At 44.8% G+C, this 17849-nt stretch overlaps 1 protein-coding gene across 4 annotated transcripts in view; it reads left to right on the top strand.

The window, feature by feature from the left end:
- Positions 1 to 17849, top strand: part of NF2 (NF2, moesin-ezrin-radixin like (MERLIN) tumor suppressor) — a 70557-nt gene that overhangs the window by 23438 nt on the left and 29270 nt on the right. For all 4 annotated transcript variants that reach the window (XM_045826797.1, XM_045826798.1, XM_045826799.1 and 1 more), the window contains exons 2-6: positions 1612 to 1737; positions 3878 to 4000; positions 7200 to 7283; positions 15163 to 15231; positions 16089 to 16171. In XM_045826797.1, the coding sequence (XP_045682753.1) occupies positions 1612 to 1737; positions 3878 to 4000; positions 7200 to 7283; positions 15163 to 15231; positions 16089 to 16171 (485 nt within the window). The remainder of the gene's footprint in view (positions 1 to 1611; positions 1738 to 3877; positions 4001 to 7199; positions 7284 to 15162; positions 15232 to 16088; positions 16172 to 17849) is intronic.

Here is a 17849-nt window from a genome sequence, read left to right as displayed (position 1 = left end):
TTCTACACAACATGATTTCTAAAGACTTCACCCTCCGTGGTGTTCCAGGGGCCTCACTGACGTCGCAGAGAGGGGCAGGGGCAGGGTGAGGAGGACGGTAGGAGACATGGCCCTGGTGCAGGACAAGAGCCCATACACATCACAGCCGCTCCTCTGCTGCGTTTTGGTGTCCTTCCGTGTAGGCTGCTGCCGGGCTCTCTGGCTTGGACCGCAAGCGCGGAAGAGGGATGGATGGGCTCTGCTGTCGAGCACCTCATAGAGAACGCACGGTTCGTTGATGTGTATTAAAACCGGAAGACCTGCCGGAAAAAATCCTCTGTAGAATCAGGTTTCAGCAAGAGCCAATCAGATACTAGAGGCCTAACTTACTTTTTCCTTTTTGCTCTTATACCAAGTCTCTAAATCCTGATCCCCTCCCACCTTTCCTTCTCATCATGCATCTTCAGTGCCCAGGAGCTGGGTGGAGATTTTCAGTGAGGGCAGAAGGACTGGCGCGCTAATTATGGGAAACAAGCCCAGCGGTCTTGCTCTTCTGGCGTCTGGTGACATTGTAATTGAATGTCAAGATTGTTCTTACTGTGACCACCGCCACTGCGATGTGTCTCATATGCTCATAACTGCACCGGGTGTACATTTGAATGTCCACCTGGTTCTGGGGGGGCACTTGGGGGTAGGGGGTGAGCAGCAGCTAAGGGGTAGTATGGGAACATCTTGTGTGATTTAACTTGAAAGCCACAAGGTGGCAACATTTACTAAACCGATGGGCATTTTCTTCCCCTGTGAAGATATTGAACTTGTTTTCCCAACTACAAGATTGAATAGCTGAGGAAGGGATTTAGCAGCCATTGCTTCAGGTCCTTTTGAAAGGGAGGCTATAGGATAAGTACAGTACAGTGTATTGGAGTCTATTCATCCCCTGGCTCAGACACTGTGCGTTTGAAATTGCTCTGTGTGACTGTGGGCAAGTTGCCTCCACTTTGGCCTCGGTTATTCATCATGATGGGAGAGAACTTTGATTGGACTGAGTTCTCTAGTTTTTTTTTTTTCTCCATGATTTATGACTTTGGTTACAACTTCCTTTCCTACGTTGCTTAAAAAAAAAACAAAGCAAAACAGAAAACTTCTAATAAAAGCAGCCTTTAAATTAAACACACACACACACACACAACACTACTAACCTTTTATGAAAGGGCAGGGTCATGATTTTTTGAAAAATAAATGACCAAATCTCAAGGAAATGAATGTCCCTAGAAGCGAGTGCCCCCCCCGCCCGGGTTAACTCCAGAGACTAGACTCTCCTAAATGAGGATGCTTATTCACCAGCTTCCCTAAATTAGCTTTGGGGATATTGAGGTCTGTAAGGAACTGTCCAAGGGAAGTACTGTGTACGCTTTGCAGTGATTAAGCCATTAAACTCTAATTGGTATTTTCTCACTCGTGGTTCTGCGTAGGAAGCTTGAAAATGATGCAGGAATTCTCCACTCCTCAGCCATCTTAGTGTCATCGCCACGCTTTGGAACCCGAGAGCAGAGAACACAGAGAAGAGGTTTTGCATGAGCGGACTATGACTTTTGCTCACCCTGTTTTCCCCTGTGGTGTGTTGCATTGCAGATGAAGTGGAAAGGGAAGGACCTATTTGACCTGGTGTGCCGGACCCTGGGGCTTCGGGAGACCTGGTTCTTTGGCCTGCAGTACACCATCAAGGACACCGTGGCCTGGCTCAAGATGGACAAGAAGGTTGGGCTGGAACTGGATGAAACCAGTGGGGCTGGTGTGTGCTCTGGTCCTGCCCTGAGCACGTGCCCAGGGTGTTTGCTCATCACGGGGCATGATGGGTAGAGGGCGGAGGAAGAGGGCAAGTCCTGCAGAAAGCAGGTCCTCGAGGTGCCCCAGGCCCTCTACTCCTCACAGGCTGTCCTGGGCGGGCAGAACGAACCAAGATCATCGCGATCCCTGGCCTCTTCACTCACGGTCACCAGGCTGATTGCTTCTGCTTTATGCTGCTCAATTTACTGAGCCACTGGGCAGGCTTTATGAATAAAAATTACATATGTATGTTTATAACATATGTCTTGGAAAGATGTTCTTGGGGCTCATGTGCTTTATGAAATTTTAAAAGTTTTTTTTTTTTTTTTTTGAGAAACAGCACAGCCCAACTCAATTTAATCATTAACGCGCTCTGAGGAATACAGAGTGCCCTGGTCGCAGTGGGGAAGGAAGACTGTTCATCTAGTCCCCATGATTTTCTGGGGCTTCTGAGGCCTGGACAAGTGAGGGCTCCCAGCTGTTCTAGTGTGGCTTAGAGAGGAATACTGCCTAGGGAAACCGCCCTCTGTGTGGGTTCATACATGCATACAAAGGCCTACTTACCTACTTACCTGCCTACCTAGCCATGAAGATAGGTGCGAATGGCCGTATGCTTTTGTCAGTAACTCTTAAAAGGCACCTGAATCTCAAAGTAAGCCAGTGTCTAATTCTTGCCCCAAATGGAATCCCCTGCAATTGCCCTTCTGGGTTTATTACCTATTTATTACGTGGCGTGATAAACAAGAAAAGCCTCCTGCCTTTTATCAGTTTGACTTTAGACTCAAGTGTTCATCTACACACAAACCTGAATCTGCATGTTAGAATTCCTGCTGATGATAAATTTCATATGCTAATTCCCAACGACCACGGAGATCAAAGTGCCCCCTTGTGCCAACGTATGTTAGCAAGGTTGCCCTAGGTCGGGTTAATTTTGAATCTCCTGGGCACCACCAATTAAAACGTGGGCAGGGGCATGGAAAGTTAGCTATCAAAGACAACAGAACTTTCTGTGTCTTTTTGTGATTCTCGGCAAAGTAAATTTTTAAATCATAACACCGAGCATCGGTTGGATGGATATTAGACCGGGGGCATCAAGAGCCGCAGCACCCTCTGCTCGAAGGAAATAAATTATGACACGTGTGAATGGAGACCTGGGGCCTGTCACATGGCATGCTCATGGCCTGAAACGAAGTTAATTCTGCAGAGCAGATGGTTCAGGCGTTTCAGTGGGTGGGTGAAATCGCTGGAAGATTAAAGGCAGTGTGGTTTACTGACTGTGCTCAAGTATTTCGTGGGGCATCTCTAGAGGTTCCTGAAAACAAAGGGTTGCCACGATGGACACGTTTCACTTCCGTTGCTTAGTTAATGTTTAACTGATGTCCCAAAGATTTAGTTCATCATCCTAAGCTCCATTCCAATATGGACTTAAATGTTGGGGGTTGGCAGCCAAAAAAAAAAAGAGAGAGAGAGAGAATAAAGACATATTCCACAACTTCCAAAAAAAAAAAAATCTAAAAACATTCAGCCTGCCATAAAGGGTAATGCCCAAGACCTTTGAATCATAAATTTCTAATTTTTAATTCTCTGTGGCCTTGAGAACATTTGTGCCTAAATTTTAGCTCCACTCGCCCCTTGGGGAGATTAATTAACTTGGTACAGAAGTGCCATTTGAAGTGAGTTTTACCTCTTATTATAGATGACTTTGTGACAGCTTCAAACTGAAGAATTGCATAGCCTTTGGCAAATGTGATGAATTTTTTAAAAGATTTTATTTATTTATTTTTAGAGAGGTAAGGGAGGGAGAAAGAGAGAGAGAGAGAGAAACATCAATGTGTGGTTGCTGGGGGCTGTGGCCTGCAACCCAGGCATCTGCCCTGACTGGGAATCGAACCTGCAACACTTTGGTTCGCAGCCTGCGCTCAATCCACTGAGCTACGCCAGCCAGGGCTAAATGTGATGAATTTAGAGGGGAAAAATATTTGTATACTCCCTGAAAAAGTGTCTTTGACAAGGGCATGGGAGAAAGAGGTGCCAACATAGCTTGTTTGTCTTCTGCTCTGCAATTGTGCAGGTGCTGGATCACGATGTTTCGAAGGAAGAGCCAGTCACCTTCCACTTCCTGGCCAAATTTTATCCCGAGAATGCGGAGGAGGAGCTGGTTCAGGAAATCACGCAGCATTTATTCTTCCTGCAGGTACACTCATCTGTGCTATCCCCCTCATTATGGGAAACCTTGCTCGGCCCTGGTTGCAGAGGTGGCCTGGACGAACCCGTTGGAGCTGACCAGAAAAGCTTCACATTGTGAAAATGTTCCCTCTCTAGAAAGTTAGACCTTTTGGTTCTGTAATGGAAAAAATCTTTAGACTAGAATTATATTTGAGTGATGAGAATTGGTGTCAGAGGAAATTGCAAAAATGTGATGTTGAAAGGATGGATAGGCCGTGGCCGGTGTGGCTCAGTGGATTGAGTGTCAGCCTGTGAACTAAAAGGTCGCTGGTTCGATCCCCTGTCGGGGCACATGCCTGGGTTGCAGGCCAGGTCCCCAGCTGGGGGCATGTGCAAGGCAACTGATCGATGTTTCTCTCTCACATTGATGTTTCTCTCCCTATCTTTCTCCCTCCCTTTCCCTCTCTCTAAAAAGAAATAAAATCTTTTTTAAAAAAATAAAAAGGAATGGGTACAAGTAGCTAGCTAATTTGAAAGCTCTTTGAAGAGAGATCCTGTTTTCTTCTTACTAACTTGAAAGTACTCAAGAGCTGCAAAGGAAGCCTACAGAGAGCCTTGTGAAGAATAGTTCTCCCAGAAGTTCAAAATCTGTTCTCATTAAGGCAGGACTTCAGAACTCCGGTGACACCTGGTTGATCCCGTGCACAGAGGGGAGATTTCAGACTTTATGCTTTATGCTACTGTTTGTCAATAATTGTCTTATTCCTCCTGACTCCCTCATGGAGTACAAGCCCCTTAAAGACAAGGCTCATGGAGTGCACACTGGGCCTTCCACATGCAATTACTCAACCAGATTGAAGAAATGAGGAGACCCATAATTACAGGTTTGAAGACAGCTAGGTGACCATCGGAGGGCACAGCGAGGGGTGGGTTAGTGTGACGACGAAAACCTTGTCGGTTTTGCTTGTGTCCTTACTGCTTGATCAGAATGCTTCCCTAGTTTTCACGGTTGGTTACTACGGTGATCGGCACCGGAGCTGCATGTGTGCCCAAAGGTGTCCACTCTCAGTGATGGAAAAGATTGCAGCAGGGACGTTAATTAGGTGATTTCCCGGAAGTAGATACCTAGTCTGTTACACAGTCCTCCTATGATTAGTGTGAGCCTTAGATTACTGTCTTCAGAAAATATTAAGTTAAATGTGGTAAAACCCCCCACATAATATTTTATCCTCACCTGAGGACATTTTTTCATTGTATTTTAGAGAGAGGTGAAGAGAAAGAGAGAAACATTGATGTGACAGAGAAGCTTCAATTGGTTGCCTCCCCCAGGCACCCAGATGGGGGATTGGACCCACAACATAGGTATATGCCCTGACCAAGAATCAACCTTTTGGTTTTGGGACAACACTTCAACCAACTGAACCACACCGTTGAGGGCCCCCAACGTAGTTTTTTTTAGCAAAGAAAGGTTTGCAAAAAAAAAAAAAAAGCATGTACACACACACACACACACACACACACACACACAGGTCTGTTCAGAAAGTATCCATCCATGTAATATAAAAATAGACATTTATTGAAGAAGATATAAGAAACATTGTACATAGGGCAATGATGCCTCAGTCCTCTTCAAAGTAGGCACCTTGGGACCTCACATTTTTCCCAATCGCCATCAGCTGTCTCATCATTTTCTCCTGAATTTCTTCGACAGTCTAAAATCTCTTCCTTTTCAAAGGCAATTTTAATTTTGGGAAAAGCCAGAAGTCGCAGGGCTCCAAATCTGGGCTGTAGCGGGGGCTGGGTACCTGGGTGATTAGAAGTTTCACCAAAAAACTCTGCATGAGGTGTAATGCATGAGCGGGTGCGTTGTCATGATGAAGCTGCTACTCACCAGTTGCCTTCTGAACCACCCCAATAATTCCTGCAAAGGAATGTTCAAAATTAACGCAAAATTTGACACAGGTTCATTGCCCTACTTGCTCAGTCGTTTTGAATGTGAGGACCACACAGTACACATGCTCAGTAAACGGCGTCTACTGCCCCCACTGACTAGTACAGTGAGGTCATCATTGTTCACACATGTGCATTCCAGTCCACTCTCCTTGGCTGCCAGGTTACATCGATGATGTGCAAACCGTTCTCTTTCTATTAACAGTGGCTGGACTTTTTATAGACAGACCATGCACACACACCCCCCTCTAACATTTTCCTCTTAAAGGGAAACCCTTGCAGTTTTTCAATGGTGTGGCATTTTTCCCCTTTGAAAAAAAAAACAAGGGATTAGGAAGTCACACTGCTTTGAAGGAAACCACATAATGACCTCCTAGGCCCCAGAATGCCCTCGTGTTATAGGGATGGCTTTCTTGGAAGCTCTTGGAAGCAGTGTCCACCCCTCTTGTGACTTGGGCTTCATTTTCCCTCACACTGAAATGTCGGGGCGTTTTCGTGGCTGAGCAAGGCAAAATTTCCTACTTTTACGAATCTGGTGACTGTTGACATCTGTGGAAAGCCAGGTGGCTTCCCTGTGGTGTTTATCTTGGTGTGCCCCACTTCATGTGGCTGTCTTGCCTCCGCGTCTGGAACATCACACACTGCACCATTCTAAGAAGTTAAATGCAGTGAGATATGTTAATTCGGCATTATGGCTTAAGAATTATATTTCCCGGACCTCACGTGTACTTAAAAGTTTAATCAATCACACTTTATTGCTTCCTTTTTCCTTAGAGCATGCATATTGAAAGTGATGGGTTTTTTCCGCAGTCATAACTCAGTGGCCTCGCTGACTTTTATCTCGTGTTAAGACTTAAAAGTAGACTCCATTTCCTCTAGTGCTGCGTGTGCTCAGCAGGGGCCCCGGGCTGCAATCACCACCAGGGCTGATCCTGACACTTGTCAACTTCACAGCTCTCTTCTGTCACAGCCCAGATGTTAGTTTCCGTTTTAACCAGGAAGGTTGTTTTCCCTCTCCAGCATTTGATCGTGAACAGAGCAGATACAGGTTGGTTTGTTGTTGTTTTTTACGCATGGCCATCTTACCAGTTAAGTTCTCTGTGGCTGAACTCACAACCTGTCTGCAGCAATAAAAAAAAATGGCACTCTTTGTCAGAAAATCATTACCAGGCCGGTTCGGCAGCCCGCACGAGCACCCCTGCAGCCATCTGCCGTGAGCAGCCTGCATGGCTCACGTCCATGCACACAGTGTCATGTCTGCCTTGTTGCCCTTCCAGGTAAAGAAGCAGATCTTAGATGAAAAGATCTACTGCCCTCCTGAGGCTTCCGTGCTCCTGGCTTCTTACGCCGTCCAGGCCAAGGTAGGCTCAATGAAGAAAAATGTATTTTTCCCGGGTGTTAATACATGTCGCAAGGGCGCTCCAGTCTCCTGTGTCTTTGGGATTTTCTAGACTCCAGAGAGACTTTCCCCAGCAAGCGAGAGGTGGTGGAACTTGTCAACCAGGGGAACCAAGTGTTGATGTTTCACTTCTGTATAATCTTGTGAGTGTGTGTGTGTGTACAAGTAAGTGTATATAGTTTGATACATTTTCTTTGTAATCTCACTGTGCACATAACCAGGAAAAATGAACTTACGATCTCCAGTTTGGGCCCAACATGGCCTTCAGTTCAGAAAGGCCCAGGCTCTCATTCCAAACCCATCTTCTGAGGACCAGCAGCCCTGTTGTGTGGGGACCTCACCACACCCTAGAGAGTGCCCCGCTTCACCCACCCCGATGGGCATGCCCCCTTGCTCATGGCCGGGCACTGCAGGCTCTTTGGCCTGCGGAGCCCAGCTGAGCTGTCTGGTTAGCAGAAAGGCGTTCCCAGAGGCACCACATCCAGGTGAGAGATGGTGAGGTCCACACGAGAGTGGCGGGAAAAGAGATCGATGGTCTTGTGCTTTTGTCCCCCCTGTTTCTCTGAGCCCAATTCCAGGGTCAGCCCGGGGGCGTGATGTCCGTCAGGTTTCCATTCAGTCACATGCCACTGTCTCTTGGTCTCTCTGCTCACCGCCTGTCTCCACAGCATGAGAAATCCCAGAATTAGGACCGCTTGATTACTTTTGTGATCCTGGATCATCTTTTGTTACTATTTTTCTTCTTAGTGAGAGGTGTCCGTAAAGCCATTTCCCTGAAGTGTTACAAAAATTCATACAATTTCATATCAAAGCCAGGAAATAACTAGCCTGTCATTTGGAGAGGAAAAAAATTCTGTACATACTGGCCAGACAGACAGAGTACCAGAGTGAGTCATTTGGTGACTCGTAATCATTTGGTGACAGGTCTAATATTTGCTAAGCGTCCTCCGGCCTGAGGAGGGGGCAGTGTCGACCCTGTCACTGTACAGACACTAACGCAAGTATCTGCCTTTAGTGATGTGCCCGAGGTCTTTCGGGTAATCCTGGGGGAGCGCTAAAAAAAGCAGGCAGAATTCATGGCTTCAGGATGACATTTCGTGCCTCCCCTCCTTCACTGCCCGGCAAAATGAGTAATTGAAAAATACAGAAAGTGGGCCTTGATTCAACTAAAACATATGCTTCCTTTTAGGCTTTGATTAAGAATATTAATAACAGGAAAAATGTGTCCTTTCAATCAGTATCGCCCTGACAGTGATGAAGCAGTCATTGTCTCTCTCATTAAATCCGAGCACTTCCTGGCCCGGAATTGGGCTCCTTTCTAGCACGCTTTCTCCCCAGCTGAGAGGAGACCCGAGCTCTCAAGGACACCACCTCTCCTTGAAGGGCTTCCAGCTCGAAGGCTACATTTTCTTTGCATGGACTTTGGGCCACAAATTCAAAGTCCACCTGTAGGGGGAAGAAAAGGAAAAAACTTTTCTGGGAACCAGCAGATGTTTGCTTAAACAGATGTCACTGTAGGAAAGCCCTACTAATTTGGGTCCTACTCATTTAGAGATGAAAGTGATTCACAGAGAGCATATGGGGTTCATATGGAGGAGGCTGTTCTGTTTTTTCCGGTGTAAATTCGCAGGATCTCACAAATAAAGCTAATCTTATGATTTCAAGCCTGCATTTGGGAAAATAAGGATTATTATATAACATGCTCCCAGTTTCCAGGTCTGCTGCTTAACATTAAAAGGATATTCCTGATTACAATATTAGTAAGATCTTACATGCCCGTAGTGTTTTACGGTTTTACAAAATGTTTTAACACATTGTATGCGGGAAACGTATTTATACGTTTTACGTTGACTGGTAATAGAGCGCGCGATAAAAACTACCTGCAAACAGTGTGTTAACATGAATGTTTCGTGCGATGCTTAGCATACAGCCTTTGCATTAAACCAAGGCTTGAAAGTATTATGCCTATTTTACAGATGAGTAATTTAAGGCTGAGAAAGGAGTAGCATAATTTGTGTCAACACACAGTACTTTAGATGAATTCTTTTTTAAGACATGGAACTTGTACCCCACTCCTGGATGGACAGGATTTGAAGCAGAACAGAACTAGAGAGTGGAGCCGGGGCAAGAGACCTGGTGCCTCACTGGCTGACTCGGTGCTTTGCTCCTGTGCCTCCCTATCTAGCGTTTGAGGGAGGCCCCTGGGCGGCATGCACTGCCATTGACTGAATCCCAGATTCGCCGACATAGTCACATGGGTCCAAACTTTTCAGTCAATTGTACTGGTTCCTTCCATTAGGTTCAGTGTGTTTTCTTCCACAACCTTCCTGAAACAGAAAGGAACTTCAGAAGTATGGAGGGGAAAGCGAATTGGGCTCATTAACACATGGAATGTAATTATCCACAAATGTATTCATTACAGTGTTTTAGCTGTTTGAATGATATAGACACAGTTAATTCCGAAGCATAAAGAAACAATTACCCTCAAAGTATAAATACAAATATTAATCACATGGTTCAGTTAACAAGAGCCACATTTCTTGGTTGGAGTTGGAGTTACACTTGAATCAAAAGTAGGGGCTGGTTTTTTGGTGCAGTCGGGTGGCAACAGCGAACTATCTTGCAACGTTGTGGGCCACCTGTTGGATTTGTATTGACGATTTGGTGTTTGGAATGTGTTCTTGTTAAAGACGACTTTGGGGGAGAGTGTGTTCTTGGTAAAAATGACTTTGGGAGAGAATGGTATACAGTTTATCCGTCTTGCAGTGCTGGCCTGTAGGCTCCTAGTGTTCAGAGGGAGAAAAGAATGGTGGGAGAGGAGACTTATTGTTTCTTAGTAAATATTCTTGGATACAAATTGAGGAGAGAGCGCCACGAGTCAATGAAGAAGTTAGGTGTATGTACAGTGTATGTTGAGTGTCAAGAGACAAGGCTGGAGATATCTGTAATGGGCTAGATCATAAAAGGTCTTAACTTGATCCTGTGGGTGATAAAGAGCTAGGGAAGGGTTTATATTTTAGACAGATTTTTGTTGGCTTAGTGAAGGGCATGTGGGAGTGAGAGACAAGTTTGGAAACAGGGAGACCTGTTAGCAGGCTGTGGTAGTCGTCCTGGGGAGAGACCGTGAGATTCACACCTCAGATGGTGGTGAGGTGATTAGGAAGAGGCTGGCTTTAAAAAATCCAGAAGGTATAAGTTGTTACAAATGGTGCTATACTCTGCATATCTTTTCTACAAATCCTTTTACAGAATAGTGTTTTTTTTTTCCCACTCAACATTGATTAAATGGTGTATCTGTGTTTTATGTATAGACTTAGCTCATTGATTCTAACCACTTTATGGTAACCATTGATGAATAAACCTAGCTTATTTATCCATCCCCCTTCTGAGAAAGAGGTAGCTTTAGTTTCTACTTTTCCCCTATTATAACCAGTGCTTTACTAAAAATCCTTTTATATGATTTTTGGTATAAATATGCAAAAGCTTTCTGCCCTTAAGGTAGATTTCTAGAAGTAGAATTAAATAAATATCCCTGAATATAAAGAACTCTTAACTGTATAAGAAAAAGGTAGCAGAAAAATGGGCACAAAGGGTGCGAACAATGGGCACTTTAGAGAAGAGAAAACAAGAACGATCAGTAAGTACAAAAAGATGCTCCGCCCTGGATGGGTGCTCAGTTGGTTAGAGCGTCGTCCTGATGCACCTAGGTTGCAGGTTTGATACCCGTCAGGGCACACAGAAGAAACAACCCATGAATACATCAATAAGTGGAACAAGAAGTCAGTTTCTCTCTCTCCCTCCCCCTCCCCTGCCTCTCTTTTCTCTCTCCTCGATCCCTTTCTCTCTAAAATATCAATTAAAAAATATTTCTAAAGAAAAAGATGCTCAATCTCACTAGCAATCAAAAGAAAGAAAAATTAGAGGAACGATAGGTAACATTCCAAACCTATATGGTTGACTAGGATACTGAATCTGTAGAAGCACCATTTAAGCTCATTTACCTGCTGGAAGGGGCTGTGAACTGGTGTAAACTCTGCAGAGTGCTGGGTGGGGAGACGGGCCCGGAGGAGTTCCCAAATCCCACTCCTCAGCGGCTCTGCGCCGCAGGGACTCCCACAAGAGGTGCCTCTGTCACTTAAAACTGTCCATACAGGTTGACCCACCTCATTTCTTTAAACTGCTTTTCATAAAAAGGGGGGACTCCAGATTGTTTAAATATCTCTTTATCAGCAGACATTTAGATTTTTTCTATTATTTTTTTCTATCATTTAGAAGGATGTAGCAAACATCCTTGAGTATGAACTTATGAACAGTATTTCTCTGGTAGATACCAAGAAATGGCATAACTGGGTCGCAGGATAAGAACATTTAAAATTTAAAAGCTGCTAAGTGGAAGAAGCTGGATGCAAAAGGCTGCATATCGTGTGATTTCATTTCCATGAAATGTCGGCAACGGGCAAACGCGTAGAGACAGAAAGTGGATTTCGTGGCGGCTGGGGCGGGGGTCGGGGGACAGAAGGAGGAGAGCAGGAGTTACTGCTCGTGGGTATGGGGTTGCTTTTTGGGGGGTGGTGGGAATATTCTGGAATTAGATGGTGGTGATAGTTGCACAATATTCTGAGTATACTAGAAACCACTAAATTATATGCCTCCAATGATGAATTTATGTATGCAAATTTTATCTAAAAAAGAAAAGATATGGCCAAATTGCCCTCCAAAAGTGTCCTGATTTAACTTCTGAGAACAGTATGAGAGAATGCCTATTTTTCATATCCTCGTGGATGCTATTAGTCTTTTACATTTTTGCTGATCTGATCGAAAAGAATAGATTTTTTAAGTTTTCATTTCCTTGATTACCTTTGGGGCTGAGTCTCTTTTCATAGATTTACTGATCATTGTATTTCTTTCCCCTGTGAGTGAACAGCCTATGACTTCTCATTTTTCTACTCTGTTTATCTTCTCATTGATTTATAGGAGTTCCATATCTGATGGGTATTAACCTTTTTTTTTTACGTGTCAGACTGTCGATCTGTTTCTGTGTTTCGAGTGACTTTTAGAACAGCTCCACCTACCATTTTTATACACAAGTTCTTCCACGTTTTGTCTGTGTATTTTGATGGATTTTCACTTATGGCTTAAGTCTTTAATCCATCCGTATTTTAGTGACTGATGTGTGTGGTAGGGATCTAATGATTTGTGCTGTATATGTATTAATTAAATCTTTCTGTTTCGTGAACTCCTGTCCAGAGCATTTGGTACAACGTTCTATACGTGCAGGCCGAAGACAGTATTTGACATCCAGAAGGGTATTAAATACCTCTGTTTCGTGTAAGAACTGACTCCAAGAATCCTGTAAATGGTGACCTCCTTTCTCAAATTTAAATTCAGGGCTGGATCTGGGGTTTGTGGGGCCTGAAGTTTATGTAACTTAAAGGATTCTTTTTAAGGCAAGAATGCAAATTATGAGGACAAAATTCGGTGCAGGGGCCTGAAAGCCCAGCTTCATTAGCCTCACAGTAAATTCAGTCCTGGTGATATTATCAGAATGCTTTCGTACATAAAAGGATGAGGAACCGCCATTTCCATCCACGGTGTGGTATGACTTCCTTTTGTATTCACCAACTGCCACAACTTAAGGATTTTCTTGTTCTTTTGTTTTTTAAAGAGACATTTAAAAGCAGACACATATACCAAGGTAGCTTTGATCTTGTAGGTGAAGTTAGTCCAGCAGCAAGCTCTTTCAGTGGGGTCTCTGCTGCCTCTGCAATTGCTCAGATGCAAGCCGCTTGGTCCGTGGAGTCGCTGGGAGCTCAGTATGATAATGTGGATCATTACTCTTTTGCAAGTCTTTGGAATCTGAATTTACAACTTTAACTTTGCATGTCTGCTTACTTTTGCATTAGGACTTGATCAGCACTCTTTGAGAAGCTTGCAGATGCAACTAACAGGACTCTCTTTAGCATCCTACCCCTTTAAAAACTGGAGGCGAGCAGTGACCAGTGTCACTATAAACAATGTGGAGGGTAATGATAACACACGACATTAACTCTGAGCCAGGCACGATGCAAAACGCTTAGATTGTCATACTTCATCTTCAGCAGTGCCTACGAGGCAGTCGCTGTTATGACCCTTGCTTTTCCGATGAGGAAGCTGAGGTTTAAAGGGAGGGTGGCTTACTCCAGCCTCCAGGGGGATATTCTGCAGTCCCCACTTCAAAATCCTCTAAAACCAACGCTGTCGTTTGACAAATTAGGAAACACTCAGAGAGGTGACTCAGCTGGAGTTTTTATCTGTTAACACCAGGTTGTATTGAGTGCTGTGTGTCAGCCATAGTTTTTTTTTAAACTTCAGGGTACTTATTTTATTTGAGAGTGCTAGACGATAAATACTGTTATTATCCCCATTTTATAGATGAAAAAGTGGAGACACTGCTTCCCTGAGGCCACAGCTAGGAAGGGAAAGAGCTGGGGCTGAATTGTAAGCAGCCTGCCTCCTGAGACCGGGCCTCCAAAGCTCAGAGCAACTGCTGACTGCAGCCCCAGGCCTCTCGGAGATCGAGACACACCAGGCTCCTTCACGTTCTCCTAAATGGAGAAATGCCTAGACGGGGCCACCAACTCTGTGGCGTATTGAAAATGTTTAAATTTGACACATTAATTCTGTTAGCGCTTGAAAAACAAGGCAGTGCCCTTCTGCCATTTGTAAGTTAATTAGGAGATTCATGAGCAATATTAATCTGTGGAGCTTTTATAGTAAGGTGGTGTGGGAATGAGATACAGTTGAAAGCTGCAGACGAGCATGAGTGGATGTTGTTGGGTGTGTGACCTCATTTGAAAAACACACCAGGAGTCCAACCTGAGGACCTTCGGGAGGACAGGGCGGGCGGCGTCCTGACCCGAGTCAGTGGTGCAGAGAGCCAGCAGCCTTCTGCCTGAGCTTCCTTTTGTCTTCCCAGTGTTGGTGGCTGAAACGGTAAATCTCTATAGAAGAGTCTACTAAAATACCGAATTTTGTTGGTTTGGTCGAAAGAAAAAAGCCACAGAATGCTGATTGACAAGACACAGGCTCTGATTTGATACTCTCTCTGTTTTCTAGTTAGTTTCTGTTTTAAAATTCCATCTTTTTTTTTTATTATTATTTCCTGGTCAGCCTTAAGTCTCCTAAGAAAGAAAGGGATTATTTTTCTTAAATCAGAAAAATAAATCTCCAAGTTATTCCCCTGGAAGAACACGTTAAAAGGCACGGCCCGCTCCTGGCCTTCCTGGTGACTTGCTCTGCACCTGTAGGAAAGCCAGTCACCCTTTTACTTGTTTCTCTGTCTGTGTGACATGAATGACAGCGTTGGCGTCAGGTTTTTCTAAAGCGTTTCTCAGAGCCTTCAATGAAAGGTATTACAAATATTGTCAGCATTATGCCCAGCTCCTACTTACCAGCAATTGGCTCCAATTACCAGCCACTTAGAAGCATTCCTAGGTAAGGCTCTTATCACACCTTGCTAATCACAACTTCCACAGTTGTGTTTTGTCGTTCCATTCCGAAAGCTCATGTTTTGGCAGGGACTGCTTTCTCTGCCACTTAGAAAACACGGCTCCCTTTCCATACAAATGTCACATTCTTATTAGCACAACCCCCACAGGGATTCTGCAACTCTGTTTATAGACATAATCACCTTTGTATTTTCATTCAAGGATAACAAACTAGCGAGGTTGAAATCTCGACTTGTCATCAGAATTGAATTGCTCCCTGGAGCTGGGAAGGAACTGAGACGGAGGCCAGCCGCTCAGAAATGACAGTTGTCTCTCGAATCTCAATCACTCACTCTCTCCTTTTTCTCTTTCCAGTACGGGGACTATGACCCCTCTGTTCACAAGCGGGGATTTTTAGCCCAAGAGGAATTGCTTCCAAAACGGGTAAGAAATCAAATCCCCAATTCGGGAAGGCAGAGCAGCTGTGTGGTCTACAAGAAAGAGAACCCAAGGGCTCGAAGGGATCGTGGGAACACATGGCAAGAACATGATTATAAATATTTTGTAATCAATCTCGAACGGAATCTCTGTTAAGAATATTAAAAAGCAAAGGTTCAAGGGGTCAGTTTGGGGTTGCCAGGACTGGCACGGCCTGCTAAGGGCCCTCCCTTTAAAGGTGGGCGGGCATCAGCGATTCCGGAGGAGTAAGGAGCAGCGTGCGTTCACAGCCCAGGGAGCTGAGCTGTTAGCAGCTGCTCGGGCTGGATAGAGGGAAATGAGTTAGGAGTGGGCATTGTAGTTTTTAATCCTTGGTGTGTTCATCTTGTTCATTAGCCGAAGGAGCAGGCCCTCCCTCCCTTTTGCTGCTTCTGATTTCATAGCTCCACTCATCCATCACGTGTAATGACGGCCTGCTGCTCACCTTCCCCCGACTTCACCTGCCCCTCTGAGAGCTTGTGTGCGGGCTAGCGAAGGCAGCACCACGCACAGCCTCGCCCAGCTGGCCAGCCCTAACTGAGGTCCTCCCTCAGGGGTGTGCAGCCCAGGAAAGAGGGGCCCCTGCCAGGCAAGGGGTGCCCCTGGGCCTGAATAATGGTGCAGCTCTCTTCTGAGTTGTGACTCGGATTGAATGGTGCTTGTTTACACACCCACCTCCGTGTGCGGCTATCTCCCTGCATGTGGCTTTTTAAAAATAGCTGTGCTATTTTGTCGAAACGATGCGTAATGATAAAAATGGCAAATAATACCAAAACTTTCTCTGTGTATGTTTTTTTTTTAATTTTGCTCCATATTTTTGGTAGGTCATAAATCTGTATCAAATGACTCCAGAAATGTGGGAGGAGAGAATCACAGCCTGGTACGCAGAGCACCGAGGCCGAGCCAGGTGAGGCTGCTTCATTTTGGGTTTACATTTCTTCCTGGGATTTTTTTTTTTTAGAACTATGAAACTAGGACATACTTGTTGAACAAAGTGCTTTGCTGCAGTATATAAAAGAAAAGAGAGAGCGGGGAGTAATGCCGGTGGTGTTCAGTTTTGTGTGTACCCCTTTCCTAGTGCTTGTAGGCACTCAGTGCCTGCCGGGAGGTACACACCTGCTGTCTTCGCCGGTGGTTCAGTTTCGCTGGGAGAATTCTGTTGTCTGGATGTCCCACAGCTTTTGCGCCCGTTCCTCCCCTGACGGCATTTGGAGGAGCTGTATGTTTTCCACGTTTTCAACCCGTTCTGCGAAGCACACCCCGTCTTAGGTTGTTCTGTAATGGTACAGGCGGCTCGGCCCACGGAGCCTCCAGAAGCGTTTGCTGAGTCAAAGGCTACGAGCATTTCGAGCTTTGACAGGTGCCAGCAAATTGCCCTCCGAAAAGGTTGTGCCCAGTTACGTGCCCATCAGCATGTATGAGAGTGTCTCCACCCCACCTCTCTCCCCAACACTTGTTTTTATCCATCTAAGTTCTATCTAAAAGGTAAAGAATTGTATCCTAAATCTCAATCAGCATTCCCTTGATCACTTTAGGAACTGATCCTTTTTTCATTCATTGTTAACATATTTTTTCCTCTTTTTCAAATGAACATCCTATAACACACTTTTTTTTACTTTTTAAAAAAGTAGAACATGCATACCAAAAAGTGGACACATCATAAATAATATACTGATGGATGAATCATCACAAAGTGAAAGTACCAAGCAACAATAGGCAACGGGGCAGCGCACGACCCCCGTCACTCTCCCTCCTTCCCCAGAGGGAGCCCGTCTCCTGACTGCAGACTCCCTAGGTCCGCGTCGCCCGTTCCGAACTTGATGTGAATGCAGCCAGATAGTTTCTATCTTTCGGATGTCACTTCTTTTACTCAGCATCATATTGTGAGATTTGGGTTTGTGGCATGTAGCAGGAGCTGGTTTGTTTTTCCCCCTTTCATTGTTATGTAGCCTTCCACTGTACTAATAAACCACAAATTGTGTCTCCATCCCGCTGTGGATGGGCATCTACGTTGTCGAGTTGTCTGCTGTCTTTTGCTATTACACATGATGTCAAACAATTTTCCGAAGTAATTGTACCAATTTACATCTGCAGTGTGCGTCATTTCTAGTCGCTCCGCCTGCTTGCCAACACTTGGCATTCTCCCAGGGTGAATTTTTAAAATTCATGTGATATCGGAGAGTGAGAGAAGGCAAGGTCATAGGGAGACCTGACTTAAAACATTTCAATACGGTGCCTGGTGGGAGGTATTTTTTTTACAAGTCATTGCTGCTTCAAGAGCTTTCTTTAAAATTCGACTTACAGCTCACAAGTAGGTGGCCTGGCGTGGGCTTTACAGACGACGTGGCTCTTGCCCTAACCTCCAACAGCAGCCACAGAAAGAAAATCAGGAAGGTAATTCCCAGTGACTTGCAGGGAGAGTGGTTTCATTACTGAAACCTTCTAAGTGAAGAAAAAACACAATTAGATAAAGCAACAAGTTAAATAAAATGCGAACACTCACATCCATTTGAGGGGAGCCGATAACATACCATGTGATTTTCTTGAATTATGAGACGAGTGTCACTGTTTACCAAGAACAGAGC

This window comes from Phyllostomus hastatus, unplaced genomic scaffold (assembly GCF_019186645.2).
Source record: "Phyllostomus hastatus isolate PE091 unplaced genomic scaffold, TTU_PhHast_1.1 phas_scaffold_760, whole genome shotgun sequence".
NCBI classification, from domain to species: Eukaryota; Metazoa; Chordata; class Mammalia; order Chiroptera; family Phyllostomidae; genus Phyllostomus; species Phyllostomus hastatus.
This window is presented reverse-complemented; position numbering and strand designations above follow the sequence as displayed.